Consider the following 15,223-nt stretch of genomic DNA (forward strand, 5'->3'; position numbering starts at 1 on the left):
AAATAAATATTTGGCCTGTTCATCCTTTGCCGTTAAAACAGCTCCAGTTTTCCTATAGCCTACACCTACTCATGCAGTTTTACAAGGTTTGGCAAGTAGGATGTTCCAAGCATCTTGGAGAGCTGGCCACATTGTTTCTGTGGATTTAGCCTGTGTCTGTGTCTGTGTCTGTTATCTCTTCATCTCTTCATCTCTTCATCTCTTCAAGTAGGCTAAGACACATGTGGGGTCCCTGGGGGTCGCACACCATCTTTTGCAGGACTTGGATCTTGTTGCTGAAGATAGTTCCTTATTGCTCTGGTTGCTTGTCTGGGGTCGTTGTCGACTGCCTAATGGATTTGTTACCAATCAGACGCCTCCTATGATGGTAATGAGCGATATTTAAAAGCTCCTAAATCTTTTGCAACAGTATTGTCATTCGCTGACAGCAATAATTACATCCTGCTACATCCAGTATACATGTAAACAAAAGACCTCAGCTGTGAGGAAAGTACTCAGTACATTACGTTAGTGGGTGCCAGAGATATAAACAACCATATATCAGACTAAAATCATGCTGATCAGAGGTGGATTATCACAAAAATAAAAAAGCAACAATTTGATCATAAGCTATCATTCTTGTCACAACAGGCACCATGCAACATTTTTCGGCACGCCCACTCGTGGCTGCTGCGTGTTTGTTTTGCAGATTGCGCTTGTTTTGTTTTACCCGCGGAGATGCAAAGGCGGTGCTTATCATTTAAACTATAGCCAATTTATGCGACTCCGCCCAAACAAGCGACACCAATAAGAATATCTAACGCGCCTGTTTTACTGTAGTTTGGCACGCGCATTTACGCTAGGGTGCTCAGACGAAATCTGCGCTCGCGCTCGAAGTCCATTTACAGTCCAGTGGTAGAGAGGCCTCGATCAGCACTTTGGTCCGTCAATCACACAGTTCGCCCGGTTCGTACAAACGTTAAATCGTGCTGAGTGCGGCGGTGGTCCCTCGGTGAAACACACAGACAGAGCAGGAGCGGTTTGGAGAGGAAGAATGGCGGATTCGAGCAGCACTGCAGCGGTCGGGGCCGCAGGCTCCAACAGCGCTGCTGCTGCTGCTGGGGCGGCTGGCACTGTTGCGCCTGATGGAGCCCCCGGAGCTGCGGGATCCAAGCACGGGTCCGAGTACGTGAAGGGCCAGCTTTTTGATGTGGGCCCCCGATACACGGACCTATCTTACATCGGGGAGGGAGCGTACGGAATGGTTTGGTGAGTTGTGGTTGTCGTCTCTGTTGGGCTACCGTAGTATCTAAATCAAAAGTGCCAACTTTAGCTAACACAAGATATTTGTCAGCCACTTCGTAGCTGTTGCATGCAACAAGCGTTGCACGGTAAATGTGAGTTCAGTCACCGTGTCTGTATTTTAAATAGCCCAACATTCAGACATTGTTGACCCTCAAGGAAGCCCATTTAGTGGTTAGCACGTTAGCTGAGCAGCTACAGGCGTGGCTATGAGCTTAACAGGAAACAAGATTGGGAGTGATTGCGCAGGACGTACTTTGCTAGTATCAGGTTACACATCTTTTTGCAGATTGCATTTGACTGCAGATTTGAGTCAGTTATCACTGTAGCAATCTTTATGCCCGGTGTCTGTCTCCAAACCACATTAACCACTACTTGAATTCTGATGGCTCAACATTGAGCCTGCAGCAAAGCTGCTGCAGAGGATGCAAGTGAGGTACTTGGTGGTTTCAGCGAGGCCTTTCCGTGTGTTATCGCTGTATGTGATCTACAATCGTGTGTGGACATGTTAAGCAACACCGTTGCACATGATATGCGTGCCAAGTCATGGCTGTATAGGCTGAGCAATGAACACGATCAGATGTGACAGCATTGCACGGAAGTGCAAAGTGAATAGTCGCATCCGAGCTGGGCCCACACATGGATTTCAGCAGGGCTCGCAGTGTATATCACTGCCGTTTCCTAACAGAAGTGTGATGGCACAGTGCTGTTCTGTTTGTATTGTCGTTGTCGTGTGACTCCACGTTGCAGCATTTGCTGTTTGTAAACACTGTCAACACCCACTGGATGGCACAGTGAAATAAAAGTAAATGGTTCTAATATATCATCTGATTCTACACATGCTGCAAAGCTGAATGTTCAGACTCCAGTTGTATAGGTGTGCTGTTACTAATATGATCATGTCACAGTATTTCAGCCACTGAAGATGGTGCAAAGGTCCCAGGAACAAAGTATTTACAGCTGCTCTCAGCACCACTTGATCTCGATCTGCTTTACACCTCCACCACACTGATACTGCACCTACACCAGTCTACACCTACAGTGCTTCACAGCATATCACAGCATGTGTATCACATGTTCATTTTGGCAGTGGAAACAGTCTGCAGTGCCCTTTTAGAGCTTAGTACCAGCTCAGATTCGTCATTGTGTGAATTGTGCAGCATGTAATATGAGTCCTGCTTTGTGCTTTCCACCCTATTCAGCTCTGCCATGGACAACTTATCAAAACAGCGCGTAGCCATCAAGAAAATTAGCCCGTTTGAGCACCAGACATACTGCCAGCGCACACTGAGGGAAATCAAGATTCTGCTGCGTTTCCACCACGAGAATATCATTGGCATCAACGACATTCTCAGAGCACGGCACATTGACAACATGAGAGATGTGTATCCTTTCACACTGTTCATGCATATGTTACCTACTCAAACCAAACTTTAACATAGAATTAAACCGATTTAAAATGCCACACCCCATCCTTTGTTTTTAACTGTTAAAAGCATTTCGTTCCTCATCTCAGTCACCATTACTGACAGAGAGAACACAGTTGCAACTGAAATCATAACGACAAATCCTCACAATTTATATAAAAAATAAGTTTTTTTTTTCCTCCAGAGCTGCACTCAAAAAATGTGACTTTAAAAATCAGTTTGGAAAGAAAACCTATCTGCATAGTGAGGTGGGTCAGTTTAGAGTGGAGGATGTCCAGGATGATGGTGGAAACACCTGGCTGAGGTCCACAAAGAGCATCTGTGCATAGGTCCCTGGAGAGTCAAGGTGTTGCAGGATGTAATGCAGGATGTTGACTACATCATATACTGACCTGTTTGCCTGGTCGGCAAACTGCAGGGTTTAAATGCCAACATCAGTAACATGCTGATTAGCAGATACCATGTTCACCATATAGGTTTAGCGTGTTACCATTAGACAAATTGACCTGGTGGTGATGCTAGACAAAAAGTTAAGCAGCCACCAAAGTGATTACAGTTTATTCCGAGGAAGGTGTGAATATATTTACTGAAAATCATAGCAATCCTTTCTGTACATGTTGAGATATTTCAATCTGGTCTGTCAGTTTGGTTGTTTCTGATGTGATTTGAGGAACAAAGTTATGGCAACTCAACTATTACACCCATTTGAAAAACCTCCATTCAAGTCTTCCTGTACAAGATCAAAGTCTAGAATGCACGACAGAGTCACTGGGACCAGAGGCAGGAAGCTGGTGGTGATGGTGTGCTTTGCTGCCTCTCCATTCTCTCTAAACCTGTGAATACATGTTTAAATGTGTTCCAAATGTAATATGATATTTCATTCAGCAACTCTTGGCTTGATTTTATTCATAAGCCTATGTCGCTGAATAATGCAGGGGAAATTTCACAACAGTACTCATGTTTTTTCCTTGGATACCGTCAGCCCTGCGCTTGTCCTCCTTGACTCGTGGGTCCTTTTAGCTACATCGTGCAGACTCTGATGGAGACAGACCTGTACAAGCTGCTGAAGAGCCAGAGGCTGAGCAACGACCACGTCTGCTACTTCCTTTACCAGATCCTGCGAGGCCTCAAGTACATTCACTCAGCCAACGTGTTGCACCGTGACCTCAAGCCCTCCAACCTGCTCATCAACACCACCTGTGACCTCAAGGTCAGTTCACACACAGACACACGCCATCATCACTGGTGACAACAAGCTGTCTGTTTTGTTTTTCCCCACTGCAGAAACAAAGAGGACTTTTGGTGTTTGTTTTGTGTTATCTGGGGATTGTGATCTATGGTGCACATGCACCTACAAGAAAACTACATGTGCATTAAAGGCAAATGCTTGTTCTCAGATAGCTGAGAGCCATTATGTTTCTATTTATATATTACATGTCAGTAGCAAGTTACACAGGCTCTCAACGAGACTGAAAAGAATCTCAGGAATGTTGGATGTAGGTGATGACCTGACCCGATCCTTGCTTTTCTTTTATGGCGCTCTCAAAAAAAAAATCAAGGTGTTATTATTTATATGCAAACTTGAAGTGTCTTCATTGGAGGATCTATATAATCAAAACTAGAAACATTTCCAATTAGGTGTCAGCACTTTAGAATCAATGACTGAGGGTTTCTAATGGCATTTTTTCAGAACACAATACAGCTGCGGGGAGTTTAATGTGTGTGGGGTGTGGCACAGCTGGTAACAACAGGCCCATAGTGTTACTTTTTTTTCCATTTGCATTCTGGGAAACGTTGAAATTGAAGAACACAGTGTGCCTTGCATGAGAAAGGATGTTTTAAGCATCAGGTTAATTATTACAATCACGACCAAGGGCCTGAGAACACATTTTAAAAAGAAGCAAAAAAAAAAAAAAAAAGCATCTCAATTCAAAATTTTATCCATAGCCTCAGACTAAAGGTTGGTCAGTTTATTCCATCACAGACTGATTTAACTCTATTTTTTAAAATGTATTTGCTGCAGTGGTTTGGCCTCGAACACAACATAGGCCAACATTGCCAGTGTTTTTGTTGCAGCGAACCATCAGGCTCTTGTTGTTCAGCCTCAGAGTACACTTGTGAACTCTCAGCAGCCAACCATCAACTGTGGATTGGTTGATCATGTGGGAGGCATAAAGGATAAAGGCAGCACATGTTGTAGCGGGTTTCTCTTCATTCCACTCCAGGACAAAAATACTTGCATTTCTTTCCTATGTACCAAAATAAAACCCTGTCACTGCAGCTGTACTTTACATTTGTGACAGTCTACTACATATGTTACTTAGTATATGTAATGTAATACAAGATTTTCATTTGTGATCAGGTTTAACAAAAGCAAATTAATGTAAATGAATGATAAGAAAAGTTGAGAGTAGAGGATCAAAATAATATGATCGGATTAACCTGCAACGGCCCTCAGGGCAAAAATGAGCTGCACATTCCTCCTGTTCCCTGTACATGGTGTACAGTTTCATTCTGCCTGGCTCCAGGATTGATTTGATTTGATTTATTCTTTCAAGCATGTAAAGACAGTTGATATATCAACACACATAATTTTACACATATCCAACAAATGCTAATCCAATATCAATGTGCTTATACCTAGTACATGCTTGAATGGAGTAGGAAGAAGTCAGACTTATCCAGTCCTACCCCATGACATCATCTTACCATCATTGGTTTGCAAGCAGTATCTCTACATAGATAATTCTCTTCTACACCACACAAGTAATATACTAAAGAATTATTACAGAGTGTTGTTAATCATACACCACACCCACAATGTTCCATCTAATTAATCATTAAACCTGTTCTTGCATATATCTTGATTGACACATACCTTTATATTTATGTTTAAACTCGTCAATTCTATTACTATTTTTTATGGTTTGTTGTTGCTTGACAATTTAAATAAATGTGTTTAGGTGTATCATGAAAGCACAGAAATGTAAGTAATGGTCTTCAATAAATATAAGCTGTTGTTAGTTCCATTCCCTTTTGTTAGTTTGAACTTCACAGACCCTGAATGCAGAGGAACATCACACATCAGTTGTTGTACCAGCAGTTGTGTATATATACCACATTCTTACAACTCTAATGGTTTATTGGTGACTTCAGTTATCATAAATGTTCAGTCTGTAATGTGCTGTCCACCTCTTCCCCTGCCTTTCCTGTCTTCTTTAACTCCTTGCCAACTCTGTTTTTACAGTTCAATACCCAAACACTTTTAGGTATGAGGCTTGAATTGAAAATCCAACTGTAACCGGCTGACCAAGCGATTTTTCTGACCTCTGACCCTTTATGTCATGCTCAGATCTGTGACTTTGGCCTGGCACGGATAGCCGACCCCGAGCACGACCACACAGGGTTCTTGACTGAGTATGTGGCTACACGTTGGTACCGAGCTCCAGAAATCATGCTCAACTCAAAGGTAGGGTGTGTGTGTGTCTGTGTGAGTAGCTGGTGTGGACTTTGACCGCATGGTTTCTCAATTTGCTGACTATGTCTATGTGTTTGTGTCTCAGGGCTACTCTAAGTCCATTGACATCTGGTCAGTGGGCTGCATCCTGGCTGAGATGTTATCCAACAAGCCCATCTTCCCTGGGAAACACTATTTGGACCAGCTCAACCACATACTGGGTGAGACAAAGTTGCCACCTTTATACAAAAGGTTAACACTCTGCTCAGCCATATTGAAAGGTGTCCCTCATTGTCCTCTCCATGCAGACATCCTTGGCTCTCCATCTCAAGAAGATCTGAACTGCATCATCAACATGAAGGCAAGGAACTACCTGCAGTCCCTGCCTCAAAAACCCAGGGTCCCCTGGGAAAAGCTCTTCTGCAAAGCAGGCTCGAAAGGTATAGTAACATACCACATTGTTTAGCAGCATCTCTAATAGGTGCCATTGTAAGAAAGGTTGTATTGTATATTGCTGCACAACCTGGTGACTGAACTGAAACTGAAGCTCTTGTCAATCTAATTCAGCTCTGGACCTGCTGGGCCGCATGTTGACCTTTAACCCCATCAAGCGCATCAGTGTTGAGGAAGCCCTGGCTCATCCTTACTTGGAGCAGTACTATGATCCTACAGATGAGGTATGCGTGAAGACTGACGTTGCAAGAGCAGTGCCTTTTGAATGCTCAGTCTATAAGCATTTAAAGTGTAGCGTGCTTTAAGAGGAGTTTACACAAGCTGCGCAACAACATGCGGGGGAAAAAACAAAATGTACCTCCTGTCAGCCATGTTTGAGATTTGCACAGATGTTGGTTCAAAAATGCAGTGGCCATATTGATCATTGTTTTCCACCATTAGTCAAGATTCGATTATGAGTCTTTCTGCTTTGTGCTGGAAAGCCTCTTAAGCTGTGTTTGGAATGCAATTAGTACTAAGTTGTTTCTGTGGTTCAGCTTGAGAGAGGATGAAGAATGTAATCACTGTTCACATTTTAGTTTATTTATGTAAGCAGAAGGTTTTGTTTTCCAGTCTTGAAATGGAAGTAACCCAGCTGTTCCTCCTCGAGGGCATACAGCTCATTTTTAATTGTACTTTAAAACTGTACTGTCCACTTTGTCCTGTCGCACTAGCTTTAGTGTGGCACACCACACATCTCAATTTTACCACAGAGGTTTTACCAAAGGTTTACAAATTGTTTGTGTGTGTGTGTGTGTGTGTGTGTGTGTGTAGCCGGTAGCAGAGGAGCCCTTCCCTTTCTCCATGGAGCTGGATGACCTTCCCAAAGAGAAACTGAAGGAACTGATCTTCGAGGAAACGGCTCGTTTCCAGGAAACCTACCAGGGCTCCTGAGAGACACAGGTACATACAAATGCCAGTTTCCTCAAACACAACCACGGGCTGTTACAGCAGCCTGTGGTCGCAGAACAAAATTCAGCTTCAGCTCTGTTAGACGAGAAGAAAAACAAGTTAAGAAATTGTCAACATCAATCAAAGAAATTCACTATAGTCAAAAAACAGCACGCTTTGTTTCATCCCCTGAATTCTGAGTAGAGTTTGGTGTGGTTTGAGACCATGAGACCACTAGATGTCAGTGGAGCACCTACTGTTTTACATTTATTGAAACACACCCAAACCTCAACAGTAAATTTTACAGCCAGTGAACTTGTTTGTGGTTACACAGCTACAACAGGAGAGTAGACGTACACACAGGGCTGAGGATAAAGATAGCTGAGTGTTATAAGCAGAAAAAGCCTAATGAGTTACTAAAAGCTACTACTGTACTAGTCAAAGTATTCTAACTTTTACTAAAGGAACCGTAAAGGTTGTAAAATACGTTCTTTGTAAAGACTGTGACACGTCAGTCTGCGCTGTGCGACATTGCTGCTTCATTTCCTCAAGTGTGAGTGGTGTCCTGTAAATGTATGTCCATGTAGATTTTACAGTTAATTATGAAATGACAAAACATCTCAACACAAAGCTGAAGGAAAAGTGTACTTAGCTTTTTGATTTCCAAAGCGTAAAGTCTTATTTTCTTAGTTTTGACCTCAGTTATGTTTCCTGTCACTGTAAATGATTGTGATGAACATTTTTCATCCTCAGATTTTGACAGTTACTATTCTGTAAGTGGATAAGTTTTACCACAAATGACAGGAATGATGGAAAGATCTAGAAAACTCAAACACATAACCTTTTATCATCTTATATTTTATACTGAAAGCGCTGTTCCTGTCCTTGTTGTATGAATGGTATGTGATGTGTAATGCGGTTGCTTGTGTGAGCACATTTCTTCTCTTTCCTTTATTCAGCCCTAAAAAGCGACAAAGCCACGCAGAGAGACAAGAAGATCCCAATCAACATGTTAAACAAAAGAAAAATGCATCTTCAAGAAACCAACAAAAAGAAAACAAGAAATATGAACATTTAACTGCTTATCTTCCCATTTCTACTGCAAGACAGAGCTAACTTTTAATTTCTGTGCTTGGGTGGGGTGGTAGGGTCTGTCAAACTCGTACTGCTTGTCCATGTTAGACTCTGCCTCCTCTCGCCTCATGTCCCGCCTTATCCTCTCCTCGTCAAACCCCTTTGTTCATTTCCTCCTCCTTCCTGTTGCTGATCTGTTGCTCCCTCTCGTATAAACACATACTACTGTATTAACCAACACCTTAACTCTTTTGTTTCACTCCATGTAAATGACAACATGAAAAACATTGACTTAAAGAACGGTTAGGTATGTAGATACAAAATATGCTTTGTGTGTGTGTGTGTGTGTGTGTGTGTGTGTGCGCTTGCTGCAGTTTCTGTTTATACATCATGGTTTTTGGGTCAGTTCAGAGTTATGTTTTGGGGCTTACGTTTGCATTGCAAGTCATTTTTGAACACCTGATTTTGAGACAAACATTCAGTCTTTCTACTGGCATGTTGGCAGGTTTTGTTGTTGCAAATTATTTTTTTTCTTAAAAGATTTTATGATGTTTATATGAATGCATGCATTCCTGAAATTTACCAAAGTGGTGGAGAGATGCAAGAAACTTGGCTGGGGAGCAACTAAGGGATATCTGTTTTTAAATTCTATCTTAAACATATTTTGTGACCTACAATGGCAGACAAACCGAACTCTTCCTTCATAGGTGGAAGGTCGGGTATGTTCAGGAGGAACAAATCAGTTAAAATGGTTTAAAATATAGTTTCTAAAACTGTGTGTTCATTCAGACACTACAACAATGATACCTACAGGAAGCCCCGTTTTCCAGAATATCCATGGTGCTCGTATTGTGAGAAGAAGAGACTCACCACAAAGTCATGATTACCTATGTGACTTTGTGGTCGACCTTCTGGTAACGTATGCAGAAATACCACCAGAACACAGAGAAAAGACCCTGGTGTAGCATCACTGTGTCGTCCTTATTTGGCCTCATCTGTTTTCCATTGAATATACCCAACATCGCTGATGAGCCCGTGTTGGTATTACATAACAGCTTCCTCAGCTCCCCCGAATCTGTTGTTTTAGGGAACCCCTACTCCGGACAGTGGGGTCTGGTCATTTTTCCCGCTGCTGTATTTGTACCGTCTCTCCATCTGCTTCTGTTCATTCCAGGACAACTGTGTGGAGTCACAAGTGTGTGTGTGTGTGTGTGTGTGTGTGCACGCTGGGGCTCAAATCTGAACTATTTATTATTCATTAATTCAAGAGGCCAGTTCATGTGGTCGAACGCAGCTTCCCACATGTGTTTTCAGATTCATCCTATAGACTTTTTCCTGGCACACACTTTGACCTGCAGGAAAAGCACAGGTGAAACAAATACTGCTGATGAGTCGGTTCCAGTGTCGGTGAGACAGAATGCACACAACCAGCTCACATAAATGGATGTCCTTTTCAGTTTTATTAGTACCATCTGTGCTTTTCCCGCTGTGACATGCCAAAATGTCTGCTGTCTGAATGGAAGTGGCCTGAATTTGTGAGCTTAGTTGTGAACTTTTTGAAGAACAGCACAGTCTTTATGACTCTGGAGAAAACTGTACATGTTACTGATTAATCGACAAAACAGTCAAACCCAGGGATGTTCCAGGAGAGTGTTGTGCTTCCTGCTCAGTGCACAGCCAAGCAGTCATCATCACATCATGCTTGTGTACATCCCAGTTTGTGCCCATTTAGACTTTTCTGTTCCTGTTCCCTTCTCCCTTTCAGTGTTCATTTTTATTTTATTTTTTTTTTCCTGGCTACCTGTTAACATACTGGATGTGTATTGTTCAGTGTGGGTGATGTCGTGTTGTTTCTCAGAGATGGCGACTCATGTTTCTATGAATGTGTACTACTTCTGTGTCCTTTGTTCCCGTCTCATGTTAACACCTACTCCGTCCTTTCTTTGTTCTGGATGGGACTGTACATAATGCTGCTTGGTGGAGCGCCACCCCTAGGTCCAGCTCACTCAGCACAATTCTTTCCTGTTGCACTGGGACCAGTAAGAGACCCCTCCCCCACCCTTTGGAAATGGACCAACATACAGGCGGCTAATAAACCCAGATCTGGACTGTTGACTGTCCTCGTGCAGCAAAATCATTGGCTTGTTTTACATCTTCAAGCGACATCACAGGCTGTTTTCTCAGAAGCCATAGCCTGCACTCTGGGATTGGAGTGAGGCTTTTTGGTGCATGTGGTGACCTCATCCTTTTGTTCACCCTCCCAACTCTCACCATGCTTTACTCAAAGGGCTGTCTCCCCCCCCTCCTCCTCTTCCCTTTCTGTTTTTACGTACCTGCCGCTTTCTGCTTCACCACAGCAGGATTGGTGAAGACCTTCTAACCTGCATCACTGACTTTTGCTGCCGCTTTCCTCCTCCGTCCTCAGAAAATCACTTCCCTTTTCCTACCTGCATCACAGATCCCAGCCATTCGTCTGAGCAGGAAACTGGCTTCAGTTCCACGACTCAATCAGCACGCCAGCACTTTCTTTCCAGCCACGCTTTGTCGCCATATGAGGTTGTTATTTGGTTGGTGTTTCCCTTTCCATTTTGTATCCTGCTCGTTCAGCTTTAAGTTTCACGTTGATGCTTGTGGATCGTTGTAATTTATGTCCACGTGAAAGTGTTTGTGTGTCTGCTTTTCAGTAACACAAAGCCAAGAGTCTTTTTTTTTCCTGTGTGAGTGTGTGTGCTGTGTAATTGTGTATTGTTTCTTCATAGCTTGGGCCCTCCCCCCTAAAGTACCTGTGCTTTTACTTCAGTGTGACTTTGTTCTCTCTTTTTGACCATCTCAAAGCAGTCACGAAGATTGTATGTATTTCATATGTACAGTGGAGTAAAACCAGCTCCTGCTTCCTCCCCCCTCCCCCCCCGACCTGCCACCAGACCAAGCATCTCACTGGGAAACCATGGGAATGAACCGAGAGGACCACATTTTGCGGCCCTCCTGACACGCACACACACTTTCTCTTTAGCTGAGGAGTGTATCTGTGTGTGTGTGTGTGAAAAGTTGCACTTAAACACACCACATACATTCACACAGTATCGACGATTCCAAAGGTCGGTCATGAGGCTTGTTTCCAGATATTGTTTTTAAATGGCTGTTCTTATTATTGCTATTGTTATATTTGTGAGTTGTTGCTTTTTTTATTTTACATAAAAGGGAGTTAAAGTTGTATCTTTTTTTTTTTTTAATTATTAGGATATTTTTATTTGTATTTTCCTTTATTTCTCTTATAGGTGTGATTTATTATTGGCAGTGTTTTCAGTCTTTTTTTTGAAACCTTTTCTTTCTCCCTTTTCCCCTCCAAGATCTTTATAAGGAATTATTTTAAAAGAAGATTTAAATAAATTGTCAAGAGATGACTTATTGAGGGTTATAGTCTGTATATTCTATGGGTATTATCGATTAAACGATTAACAAAGAAACAGAATTATATACATATAATTAAATAAAATTTGCTGATACTGTTAAAATTGGTTATGGATTTTTTTTTTCCACTTCTTTTTTAATTTCAGCACCTTTCACATTTGGTCCAGTTTAACCACGAAAGACTGGCAGCACCTTAGGTCGAACCTATTAATGTCTGTGCTAATCCATGACACAAAGCTGTCTCGTTCATGAACGGGACTCGTAACCTCTATCGGCTAAAAACATGGCGTCAAACAGTCCAGCTCAGTTCACTCTCAGAGATGTGGCTTTGTTTGTATTGTATGACTAATATTTCTAGTTGGAAAGTGGCTCAAACAACTACGAAGACAGAAAATGGCTGCAAAACAAATACAAAGACACAAAATGATCACAACATTTTCAAGGGGAGGTACAATGTAAAACAACTAAAGATGCAATATGGTGCAAAACTAAACAGAAACCCAAAACTGTGGTTCAGTGGGTAGAGTGGTCGTCTCCCAACCAGAGAGTTGGAGGTTTGAATCTCGGTAATTTTACATGCCTGTGCCTGTTGTCTATCTGTCCATAGCTGTAGGTTGTTTGGAGTTATTCTATGTTTAATGTTAGAATATTTGGACTTGGAGAAATGTAATGATTACAAGGACATTTTAGTTGGAAAAATGCCAAGAATGTAGCTATAAAAATCTAATCTCAGTGCAGCACATGGGTGTAGCTGAGCTGAGCAGTTTGTTAATGTGGCGGGGCTCAGTGGTTCTACCTGTGCTAGCTCATCAGTCAAGGTCAGGATAAGCTCACTGGACAAATGAAAGAGACTGCGGATGGTCCCCTGCTCATTATTTCCATCAGGTCAGTGCTATCTCTAAAAACTGTTTCCTGTCTCATTACCTGTGTGTTAGCATACCACAAATTATGAGTCCTGTTTTCTGCTCTTGTACCACTGGTCAGCAGGTGTCACCGATGGTTACAGTGTCTTTCAAGTTTTAAGTCAGATGGGATTAGGCTTGACAACTCTACCTGTCTAACCTGCATTTGATCTAAGAACAAAGATAACACTAACACATTCTTTGTGAAACAGGTTCCACTTTTCAATGTCAAGTCTGAATGATGTTAAATTGCTTTCCCATCTTCCCACATAACATGTCACAACATGGCTTCTCCCTTCCTTCTGAAGATTCCCAAAGTCTTTGGCCTGACTCAAACGACAGCACCACTGTCTGTTTTACTGAAAATAGGAACAACAGCAGGAAAACAGCAGAGAAGACACTTTTTTTTTTTTTTTTTACAAGGATTTACACAAGCTTTGTGTCAAAAGGATAAACCTACAGAGGTGAGAAAATACTAGAAACTGACAGTACGCTGCAGTGAATGGGTTTCTCTGTTCCGGTGAAAACTATGCTTGTTGGAATGGGCTCGGCCTGTCGCTCCATTGTTTGTCACATTCCAGCTCTGCTACTGGAGCCGTACTGTACTACGCTCTACGGACTTTGTATTGTATGCGCTGCACAGTGAGCCATCAAAAATGCAGTTATTTAAATATTTGTGGCCTTGTGGTTAGAGTTTAGTTTAATATCTCCACACACTACCACGTCCCCGTTGTCAAATAAACACATAACTGCACTCACAATGATGCCTTTGTGTTTTTAATTATTATTTAATCTTTGTGCTCTAGGTCAATTGGGTTAATAACTGATCACATTAAAAATCATCGCAATTGAGATGTATCTTATTTTGAATAGGGAAAAACATCTGGAGCACACAAGCTGCCCTTTTCCCTATTTTACACTACCTGGAAGGTTATCATAAGGCTAATTTAGTGATTAATATGTTCTTCTGTCTGTAATACAAACAGTGAAACATAAAAGAAATCCTGTGTGGGCAAATAGGCAATGCCCAGGTGTGACACACACACACACACACACAGCCATTCATTCCCGCTGAACAAACCCATTTTACAGAGGGTTGAAATACAGTAGTATTGCTACAGGCAGGTGAGAGGCAAGAGAAAGAGAGAGCTCTGCATTTTGAGCTAGTGTTTCATTAACAGATCTTTACAGCTCTGGTGGAATCCAAGTGGCTTTTCAAAGAGCAAGCAAGACGGTCACTTACTGTGGAGACTTCACTGTAATCATTTCCTGTGTATTGCAACACTTGGTGTGACACATTTCTTCTATCTTGCCAGTTTGTCCAGTTTTTCCCTTGTCTTCCAGAGAGAAGGTTGTGTTTAGTCAAGCTTTGAACCTGTTCACCTGTCGCTGGAAGCACAAAGTGGGTTGTAGGGCTTCGTTAAGGGCTTAATGAAACAAGAACACACTTGCCTACGTGTTCAGTTCGATAACAGTTTTTGCTGGTGACTCTCTCCAACATACCAGGTGAGAACTAGCAGAGACGTGATTTCGTGGAAGAATGATCAGCTTTTTGTATTTCATCCTCCCGGTGGTGGGAGGGTACGCTCTCACCTCGTTGTACCTGCTGAAGAACCCGCAAATTCTCCACAGGAGGAAACGTACAGCCTTTTACTGCACACACATCTCACACAGAGGAGGTAAGGGGTCACTCACAGCCTGCTCGGAGCAGGGATTCAAAACCTCATCATGACATGTGCAGTAACAACTAAGGGTTGGTTAACATTCAGGGTGTCATAAGGTTTACTGACTGGGAAGCAGCCAAGAAGCCAGATGCAAGCATGTCTTTTATTCTACATTTTAAAGGTACTTTTCTTTAACTGGTTGCATGCTTTTGCCCTGTGGGTTAAACATTATGGCCAAAAGCTTTCCCATATGCACTGTTTCTTATGATTGCATCAATTGTTGATTTGGAGATAAAGATGAAAATTGTGCTTTCAGCCAAAATATGCAGTTTTTAAGCACGGTCGTTTTATTTTGCAGATCATATTTTCAGTTTTGTTCTTAATCTGCAGCCAGTAATTAAGGAAGATGTACAATGCCTTGCGAAAGTATTCGGCCCCCTTGAACTTTGCGACCTTTTGCCACATTTCAGGCTTCAAACATAAAGATATAAAACTGTAATTTTTTGTGAAGAATCAACAACAAGTGGGACACAATCATGAAGTGGAACGAAATTTATTGGATATTTCAAACTTTTTTAACAAATAAAAAACTGAAAAATTGGGCATGCAAAATTATTCAGCCCC

At 42.0% G+C, this 15,223-nt stretch overlaps 2 protein-coding genes across 3 annotated transcripts in view; both read left to right on the forward strand.

The window, feature by feature from the left end:
* The first annotated feature begins 805 nt into the window (after window positions 1-805).
* The window catches only part of mapk3 (mitogen-activated protein kinase 3), a 17,773-nt gene continuing 3,355 nt past the window's right edge, over window positions 806-15,223 (forward strand). Inside the window, exons 1-9 of one of the 2 annotated variants that reach the window (XR_002274739.1) lie at window positions 806-1,248; window positions 2,484-2,666; window positions 3,729-3,918; window positions 6,061-6,177; window positions 6,272-6,386; window positions 6,474-6,605; window positions 6,733-6,842; window positions 7,432-7,560; window positions 8,508-9,841. Coding sequence is in view for 1 of the 2 variants with exons in the window: in XM_020597838.1 (XP_020453494.1) it covers window positions 1,034-1,248; window positions 2,484-2,666; window positions 3,729-3,918; window positions 6,061-6,177; window positions 6,272-6,386; window positions 6,474-6,605; window positions 6,733-6,842; window positions 7,432-7,551 (1,182 nt within the window). In the remaining variant the exon portion in view is untranslated. Of the gene's footprint in view, window positions 1,249-2,483; window positions 2,667-3,728; window positions 3,919-6,060; window positions 6,178-6,271; window positions 6,387-6,473; window positions 6,606-6,732; window positions 6,843-7,431; window positions 7,561-8,507; window positions 10,666-15,223 lie in introns of those variants that run through there. The other variant, XM_020597838.1, reaches the window with a different exon arrangement.
* The window catches only part of gdpd3a (glycerophosphodiester phosphodiesterase domain containing 3a), an 8,097-nt gene continuing 5,680 nt past the window's right edge, over window positions 12,807-15,223 (forward strand). The window contains exons 1-2 of the mRNA XM_020597839.1: window positions 12,807-12,918; window positions 14,442-14,614. Of these exons, the coding sequence (XP_020453495.1) occupies window positions 14,476-14,614 (139 nt within the window). The 5' untranslated portion in view covers window positions 12,807-12,918; window positions 14,442-14,475. The remainder of the gene's footprint in view (window positions 12,919-14,441; window positions 14,615-15,223) is intronic.

The sequence above is a fragment of the Monopterus albus genome, unplaced genomic scaffold (genome assembly GCF_001952655.1).
Source record: "Monopterus albus unplaced genomic scaffold, M_albus_1.0 scaffold35.1, whole genome shotgun sequence".
Classification (NCBI taxonomy): Eukaryota; Metazoa; Chordata; class Actinopteri; order Synbranchiformes; family Synbranchidae; genus Monopterus; species Monopterus albus.